Source organism: Athene cunicularia (assembly GCF_003259725.1).
Source record: "Athene cunicularia isolate RWA chromosome 22 unlocalized genomic scaffold, athCun1 chr22_part1, whole genome shotgun sequence".
Taxonomy (NCBI): domain Eukaryota; kingdom Metazoa; phylum Chordata; class Aves; order Strigiformes; family Strigidae; genus Athene; species Athene cunicularia.
Window position 1 is genome coordinate 381296 of NW_020799128.1, and position 9041 is coordinate 390336.

The 9041-nt window shown below is 47.7% G+C and overlaps 1 protein-coding gene across 1 annotated transcript; it reads left to right on the top strand.

Moving 5' to 3' along the window:
- Positions 1–374: 374 nt before the first annotated feature.
- BMP10 (bone morphogenetic protein 10) lies at positions 375–5254 on the top strand. The gene is made up of 2 exons (XM_026863117.1): positions 375–708; positions 4311–5254. Exons 1-2 carry the CDS (start codon positions 375–377, stop codon positions 5252–5254), a joined length of 1278 nt encoding a protein of 425 aa, XP_026718918.1.
- The last annotated feature ends 3787 nt before the right edge of the window (positions 5255–9041 follow it).

A 9041-nucleotide genomic window follows, 5' to 3' on the forward strand; every position in this document is an offset into this window, starting at 1 on the left:
AGAAAGGGCAGCTCCTCTCCGAGGAGAAACTTGTCCTATCTCCAAGTGTCCTAGAGCAGAATGTTTACAAAATGCTCATTAAGGGAAAGGGGATTGCGAGATAGCAACAAATCTGGTGAACAGCTTACACTCCGCGAGATAAGAGAGGCAAGGCGGCCATAGGAGAGAGCGAGCCATATCCAATTACCGAGACCTGGTTTTGGGGAGGGGGAAGGGGGAGACAGGCAGGACGGATCACAAGTTTCAAGACAAGAGCTTCCAAACTTGTCATCTCTCTGTGACACAAGCCGTGTACAACCCAGGGGATAAAACCGCCACTTAGCCCACACGAGACCTAGAGCTTGTTGAGTGCGGTTGGAGGCTCGGGCGAAGTCATGGATTCTGTAGTCCCCCAGCTGTGGGCTGTCCTCTGCCTCTTGGTTCACCTGGCCGCTTGCAGTCCCATCCTGAGCTTGGAGCACTCTTCCCTGGAGGAAGATGTGCCTCTTTTCGACGAGATTCTCTCCCAGCAGGATGGTGTTGATTTCAACACACTGCTTCAGAACATGAAAAATGAGTTTTTGAAGACGTTGAACCTCTCTGACATTCCCCTGCATGAAACAGCCAAGGTGGATCCTCCCGAGTACATGCTAGAGCTGTACAACAGGTTTGCCACCGACAGGACGTCTATGCCATCCGCAAATATCATTAGGAGCTTCAAAAATGAAGGTAAGATATGCGCATCTCCAGGAGAAGTAAATAGAAACGAACGTGTATAGTCAGCGTGACAGGTTTTTCCCAGGCATGGAGCATGGACTGCACTGGGGGACGAGGCCTTTCAGTGGGGCTGTGTTGGAACAGGCAGCTAACACTGCCCGTGCCAGGGTGACCCGCATCCCCCTTCTCGTGAGGTAGATCCTTGTCCTTGCCTTTGAGACTGTCACGTTTTGGGGGAAGATGCTTGGGCAGCACCAAGAACAATTTGGGTGCATCATTTTCATTATCCCCGTGATGCCGCGCGTCATTTGCAATGACCTGATTGATTTTTCAAACGGATACCTTATTAAATAATGAAGTCAAATGAAATGAAGTTAAGAAATGAAGTCAAAGGATGTTTTTACACGCTGTTCAAAGGTGCGATATTTTCCTATTATGAGCTTAACCAAATACAGCTCTGAAATATCCCCTCGCAGCTGATCCTTGTGGGATCTGTGCTGTTTTCTTCCTTTGGCATCTGAGCACATTCCAGCAGACGCATAGAAATACAGGAAGCAGAATTTTGGATAACCCTTAGGTTTTACTTTGGAGGACTAAATTATTTCCTAGTTTAAGAAGAAAAAAACAAAAAAAAAGCCGAAGAAGCCTAATTGTGACCTGAGGTAGTTTCTCTGTGTGTTTCTGCTTCAGCATCTCCTCTCAGTGCTGCGAGGACAAGATAATGTTTCAGTTTAACATTCAGTAGTTTGTCAGTGCCTGTTTGCACCAAAACAGGGTTTGTGTTAAAAATGTTCTTCAGCTAACCAGTTCCAGACACCAGTTCCTCCACTTGGCAGACACAAGTGTTCTGATTCACTTTGACTATTCTGGGGTACACGCAACTGTTCAAAATGCTGTGGGGCTTCTCTCATCCTTCATTACTCTAATTAATGAAATAGAAAGCTGTGATTGCTTTTTCTCTAACATTTGCAATTTTGAAATGATGAACTCCAGGGAGGGGCTACCTGCAAGTCATTCCAGTTTTGCAGTGCAGTGAGATGCAAGGAGAGAACCGGGAGCTCTCTTCTGCTCGGTCCGCCTGCCAGGCCCGGGCACCCCAGCGGCGTGTGTCTGGGTTGAAGAGGCGCTGCACTGTGGTTTAAACCTTCTGCACAGATCCTTTTCTCCAGTGTGGAGAAATTTATTGAAGGGTTGGTGGCAAACCAGTTACACCCACTGGCGACCAGTTACTCACCCGAGCAGCCATGCCTGTCCCTGCTCATCAGCATAAACGAAGGCACATGCAGGAAGGCGCGGTGTTCTCTTCTCATTCTGCACCGTTCGGAAAAAATAAATGGGATAAAAATTGCCAAGGGCAATATGCTCAAGGGTGGAAGGCAGTGTGGTTTAAGGGATGTAAATCTGGAATCATCCCACTGGCAAAACCAAAATTCTTTCAGGTCTGCCGCGTGGAGAATGGTGCAGACTGGCCTTTTGCCAGTGACCCCCGCCGCGGTTGGCAGCTCCGTGCCGCGCTGTAGCCGTGGCAGTCAGTGCCGGTTCCATCGCTGCAGAAGTTCTGCACCGGGTGGGGTAAACCTGGCTTAACTTTCTGTCATGTCAGTGTTTCTCTCACTTCCTCCAATCCAGACCAGCAAGCTGTGAAGTGAGACGGGTGAAGTTAGGACAGGTTCATAACCACGTACGGTTAAAGAGGCTGTGCCATAAACATCTGCTTTAGGTCTGGAGTTTGTGTAACTAAGAACGATCCGTTTCAGGCTAAAGAGCCCTTCTGATAGAGAAATTAATTACTTGCAAATGATCAGGATAGTAAAAACAGACCTTGGAATTTTTTTGTTCACCTACCTGCTGCAAAGTGGCAGTAATGGGAGTTTCGTTATTGCCCATTAAACCCTTTATTACAGAAATATAACATGCCCTGTGGCTGGAATTATCTCTTTGTTTTAACCCACGGACCGTAACATCTCCACTGTAAACCGGGCTGCGACCAGTTCTTAGAGGTTGAATAAAGGTCTTAAAGGAAGTTTTTCTTTTCCTACGGACTCCAGATGTCCCCTCCTGACCCTCCTAGGGGTGTACTGGTAACAGTAGGAGATATTTCACCCTAGAACTTTCTAGCTGAAGAGCAGAGTCACATCCTGACTCAGAAATGAACACTTCTCATGCCCCGCTAGCACCCACCCGGCTTCTTACATACAGTGTGGCCTTCCCCTGCCTCCTGGTGAGTTATTTGTGATCATCTTCCACACGGGCAGGTGGCATTTCTCCACCCTGTGGTTAGAGGTAATCACTGCAGACTTGCTTTGGCATGTCAAGGGCTAGGAAATGCCAAGGATTACTTCCCGTATGGAAGCTTGAACAGCGCTGTCTTTCAGCTCACGCTCTGCTCCTACGCTGGTGCTGTGCAGAGTACGTTCAGCTCCCACCTTTATCAGCTGGCAGGTAGGGAAATGCAAGCAGAATCACCTCTCTTTTTTTTTTTTTATTTATGAACAGATGAAAGTGCAAAATGGAAAAAAAAAAGAAAAAGGCTGGTGCCTCAAAACCTCAGAACTGAAGTTAAGTAGGACGAGCCACGTGCTAAGGTTAACTTCGCGCTTAAGCGCATTGATGGAGCATGGCCAATACTTGCAGATCTATCCGCGTCATTCTTCTCCAAACGTATCAAAATAGGAGAAGTCAGAGATGAAGATACTAACAGGTCACAAACAGCTTGCCTTTGCAGAAATGTCACTTATAGTCTCCATGTCCTAATGTGTCTTCCAAGCAGTCAGCGCAGCAATTCAGCAACAAATGCACAATCGTTAGCTGAGATTCCTGCATCGTGTGAAGAAATGCATATTGCCTGCGTATAAACAAACAATGCAGATAGGACAGGCAGCCTGACTGACAAGCAGATATTATGTACTTTCATGTTTTATTGACTAAAGCTGCCAAGAGTGCCTGGCGGAGCACAGCTGCCTGACTGCTCGCTTGAGGCCCATTGAGTCTGTGGCAGGATTTCTACCGACTGGCAGTTCATGCTGGCTGTTCACTGCCTGCTCTGCCTAACCAGGAGCCCTCACATCTTGCAGAGCAACTTTTCCTTCCTTAGTGCTTGGCCCTTTCAGTTTCTGAAGGCTGTTTCCGCAGACGGGATACTCGCTAGCACGGAAGCGCTAAGCCGATACAGCCTGCCGTTGCCCGTCTCATGTTCACTCCAGTGCCATATCCTTCTTCCCTTCCTTTCCTACTCCAATTAATGCGTTTCCTCATTTATTAAATAGTTGCTGTGCAGCAATCGAGAAGTGATTTGTATTTCAGAATTAGGCAGCACATTTTTAGCATGTAAAATCCCTCCAGGTGACAAGGAAGTCCCTGGAAGGCATGGGGATGGAAGGGGAATCTCTAAATCCAGGCTTATGGTCTTTAGCATGTCTGGGATCTTTCTGTCCTTAGACACCCAAAATAAAGTCGCCTTTTTACCAAGTACTGTTTTGGGAAATAATGAAAAAACAGTCTCCTGGAACTGTTCAACTGAAACCAAGCAATGCAAAACATGTCAGATGACCTTCAGTGCATGTGTTGCTCGATGTATTGACCCTTCTAAAATATTTGATCTTTGTCATTTCCAGACTTGGCTTCCCACCCCATTGGTGTTACGGGAATTCGGAAATATCCTCTTCTATTCAATGTGTCCATCCCTCACCATGAAGAAATCACCATGGCAGAGCTGAGGCTCTACACCTTGGTGGAGCGGGACCAAATGCTCTACGATGGGCTTGACCGGAAGGTCACTATTTTTGAAGTGCTGGAAAATGACCATATGGGGGTAGGAGAAGAGAGAAAGACAGTGGCACTGGCATCCAGGCAGATCTATGGCACGAGCAGCGAGTGGGAGAGCTTCGAGGTCACCGAAGCCATCAGGCGTTGGCGAAGGGCAGGGCTGACCACGCACCGGCTGGAAGTTCACATAGAGAGCAGGGAACGGGAGGAGCAGAACGGAGAGGGGAAACTCGATATTGACATCAACTCTGAGGCTAAGCATGTGCCCCTGTTGATTGTGTTCTCTGATGACCAAAGCAATGACAAAAAAGAGGAGAAGCAAGAACTCAACGAAATGATAGACCATGAGCAGCTCCTGGACTTGGAGAACCTGGAGGTTGGCAATTTCCATGGCCAGCCTGGCGAGGAGGCGCTGCTCCAGATGCGCTCCAACATCATTTACGACTCAACTGCCCGAATCCGGAGGAACGCGAAAGGCAACTACTGTAAAAAGACTCCACTCTACATAGATTTCAAGGAGATTGGCTGGGATTCCTGGATCATCGCCCCAGCGGGATACGAAGCTTATGAGTGCCACGGAGTGTGCGCCTACCCCTTGACAGAGCACGTCACGCCAACGAAACATGCCATTGTCCAGACTTTGGTTCATCTGAAGAATCCCCAGAAAGCCTCCAAGGCCTGCTGTGTGCCCACCAAACTCGATCCCATCTCTATTCTCTACCTAGATGCAGGGGTGGTCACCTACAAGTTCAAGTATGAAGGCATGGTGGTATCAGAGTGTGGCTGCAGATAGTAGCAGGGAACGCATGCACGGGGGAGTGCACAGGGAACGTATTTAATGATTCAGTCTGTAAATTTGTACATTTCGGATTTCCTATTTAATAAGGTTATTTAATGAGGCATGTACAGATAATTGTATGTTTCCTGTTACGGGGAATGGGCAAGTCGTACGACCGCAGGGAATGTATATTTTGTTCCATTGCTTGCTTCTTGCTGTTCTTTGCTGTCCAAATTATGGCCGAGTTTCTCTTCCTATCAGGGCGTAGAGCAGATCCCTGGATTGTTTAGGAGGGCTCTTTGTGCCAAAGGAGCACATGCAAATTCGCAGAAATAAAGGCATATTTTTGTACTTTAGAAACGTTGATTGGCATCTACAGGGATCTCCAGAGCGACTAAAGATTTGTGAGCTATGGGCAATACACACCTAAGTTGTTTAGTTCTGTGTGAAATCTTTATAGAGATCTTTACATGCTTTATTTTTTTTTAAATTTATCTCTGTAGATCTTCAGTCCCACTAATTCTCAAGCTCCTAAAAACTGCATACGATGGAGTCACATGCCATGTTTCCGCCACTCTTCTGCAACAAATCGCGGTGATAAGAAGGTGTCGGAGCTGAGAAACAATAGACCTGTCACTTTATTTATACTAAGCTGCAAATTTGTCAGATTCTTGGGAAAGTGTAAGTGACGTCGACTCTTTTAGCCTGTACCAGAGCCTACTGTACTGTCCCTGCGTTTGTTTTACACTTTTAAGGGAAAGTTATCTTCCCTGGAAGTGATAAGGGTCTTCGAAAGAATCTCTCTAACACTTCATGGGAATGAACACGAAAGACTTTATCATGCACCAGCTAAAACCAGTTTCACCTATTTTCACACATACTCTTCTGTGCTTCCCATAATTTATTGACCTATTTATTGACTGCCTGCCTTTGTAATATAATGTAGAATACAGAACGTTTTATTTTTGTGCTTGTGTGTAATCCCACTTGGATAAAACTTGTACCAAACCTCTTTCGCACAGAATCTCTCTGTTGACTTGGGCTGCACGGAGATTGGGGTCGCTGATTTTTTTATTTTTTTTCCCTCCCCCAGATATGTGTAAATACTACACACCCCCGTTACCCCCTTTGCTGACTGAGCTGTTCCCTCACTGCAGGGGGTTAAGTACCGTTCCGGAGCACGTATGGTCTTGTCCAACGTGTAGCCGCTCTTGCAGGGGTATCGCTGCTTTAAGTGCTCCGCTGTGTAGTTTACTGTAGAGTTATGTGCTGGGTTCCCAGCCAGCGGGCTGTGCCACGGGGCTCTACTCCTTTCTGCCTGCTGCAGCTCGCACCCTGCGGGCGACTGACACCGCTCGCAGACCTTTCCCCCGAGCCACACTCCCATCTTAGTCTGTGGTTAATGGCACGCTAAAAGAATTCCTGAGAGGTGTGATGTTTCGCTCTGCTGACATGAACTGCAGCAGCCAGCGGTTGAAGTGTGACCGCACAGATCCTTTCAAAACCATCCGCAATTCTTATGAAGCCATTTGCCAAGACAAACCATTCAGCTTGTTAGGAGTGATAATCCAGCATTAGGGAGATAATCCGACATTTGCTTTTATCGTCTCTTTTCTGTGGCTGTTCCCATGGCAGTGATCTCACCAGCATGCTCTTTGCACCACTGTCCCTTACTGAACAGAACCAACATTTCTGGACAGCGTGTAGGAGGACCTGCGCCTTAAAAGCCATAAGTAACTCCTCGTAATCGCCCGTAACCGCGGTAAATGTTCAAGTGACCACGCAGCTAAGAGAGCGGCTGCCTTCATGCTCTTGTTGCCGGAGATTTGCTGTAACAGAGCAGACACAGTGCACAGTGTATTATGGTACAAGGCAGATGTGGGCAGGCGTGCAATTTTATCCGTTAATAAACCTGCATGGGTGAGTTTTTACAAGATCGGTAGAAATATCAATGATAGCTCTTTAGAAGTAGGGGCCAGCCAGTCTTTTGATGTTAGTAACTTTTCTTTATAAAGAAACAAGGGCTGTGCTGCTGACTGAAGAGGATTTCAGCTAGAATTTGTGGTGGAAAATGCTAAAGCATGAGATCCATCCTATTGTGCTGTTTTGGGAGAAAACTCAGCGCCTCTCGAATGCTTCAGATGCATCTATGCTGTTCATAGCCTGAAATTAGGACTACTGAGAAGAGCATTTCATTTATTAATGTGTCTGCTAGGATTGCATTGCCTGCTTTAGGAGCAAAACCCTACCTTATTTTTACCTTACCTTTGAATATGATCCTGCGAAGGCAGAGATCAGGCAAAATAGCACCGGAAAAATGGGGGCAGTTATTCTACAAAGACCTTTCCCTAAGCGGCAAGTTAAGGTTGTGTCTGCAAACTCCAGAGTGCTTGGCTGGAAGTGCACCTGTCCGTAGAGATATGGCACTCACAAGTGATAAGGTGAGTGCACGACAAGAGCCAGTGCTGCCAAGCTGGAAGTGCTGGTAATGTCAGCGAGAAGTCCCTGAAAAAAATATTCCACTGCATGTTTTCATTATCTTTGTTTCTTTAATCCTTCCTTCCTTCCATCCCTCCATCCATCCATCCATCCATCCATCCATCCATCCATCCATCCGTCTCTGAATTATTGCATACAACTAAACGAGGCAGCACCCCTGTCTCACTGAAATCATCAATATCGGTTGAATTTTTGCTTTCATCTGTTTCTAATTGACTATGTATAAGAAAGCAGATATGCAGGGGCCCCCCCCCCCTTTTTTTTTTTTCTGGAAACTGTATAAAATGCCAGGCAGTGCTTGCAATCTAAGTAGAGAAGACAGGCAAAGGAGTGAGAGCAGAAACAATGACACAAAGAGAGGAAGAGCCTGGATAATGTATCGGTGAGGGAGTTGAGGGAAGAGTTTCAGTCTTTGATTGCTGCTCTTAAATCAACACACATGATGCCTCCAGAAGAGCGTGAACTTCAGGATGTCTTACTCACTTCTTGGCCTTCGAAGAGCTCACGACAGCTGTGTCTCCTGTGCAAACACTCAGCACCAATGCCAGATTGCGTGAAGCACTTGGAAGGTTGAGGTTCCCTTGAGGTTCCCTGAAACGATTCATCTCTCAGCTCTCTGCACGTGGGCTAAAATTCCTCAGACAGATACCTCCCCCAAACTTCCGTGCATCGCCCCTTTCTTGGGTGTGACCCCTGGAGTCCAGGCTCGCTGTGGTGCCCGGCGTAGCTGATTGCAGACACAGACCCCTGGCTTTTTGAGCGCTAAAGCTTGACAGCTCAGCATGCCATTTTCTGCCACCACTGCCCCAGCCCTGCCGGCCCCCTTGCTCTGGGCGGGTTGGCTGTTCGGGGTGGTCTGTGGAGCCCGGGGAGAAGCGGCAGAGCCCCATGCTGCTCTGGCAGGAAAGCAGGGCACCCCCCCACCCCCCGGCAGTGCCCAGTGCCAGCTCGTGCTGCTCCCATTGGCAGGTGCCCAAACGTTGGTCTCAGGGAAAAACCCAGAATTGCCCAACATGGTGGACACACACCGCTTCCCAAAGTCGTTGGACCCTGCCAGGTGAGCAGCAACTCCGGAGCTAAAGGCATGAGAGCGAACCTCCCCAAAACTGGGGTCACGTAGGAAAAATCGTCTCCCAGATGAACCATCACCCAAAGCAGCAGCCAGAACCTATGCCCACCTTCTCCTCCCAAGCTCTAGTTACTGCGCTGCCCCTCTTGGACTGCTCAGAGAGCAAAGCGAACCAGAACCTCCAGCAGTCTAGAAATATCAAAGGATCCCCCGGTTTTTAACAGCGATGGGCGG

What these genes read in the sequence shown, in the direction of transcription:
- BMP10 (XM_026863117.1), top strand. Translation starts at nt 375, where the DNA reads ATGGATTCTGTAGTCCCCCAGCTGTGGGCTGTCCTCTGCCTCTTGGTT. An exon ending in TAGGAGCTTCAAAAATGAAG is followed by an intron (nt 709 to 4,310) that starts GTAAGATATGCG and finishes TGTCATTTCCAG; the next exon opens with ACTTGGCTTCCCACCCCATT.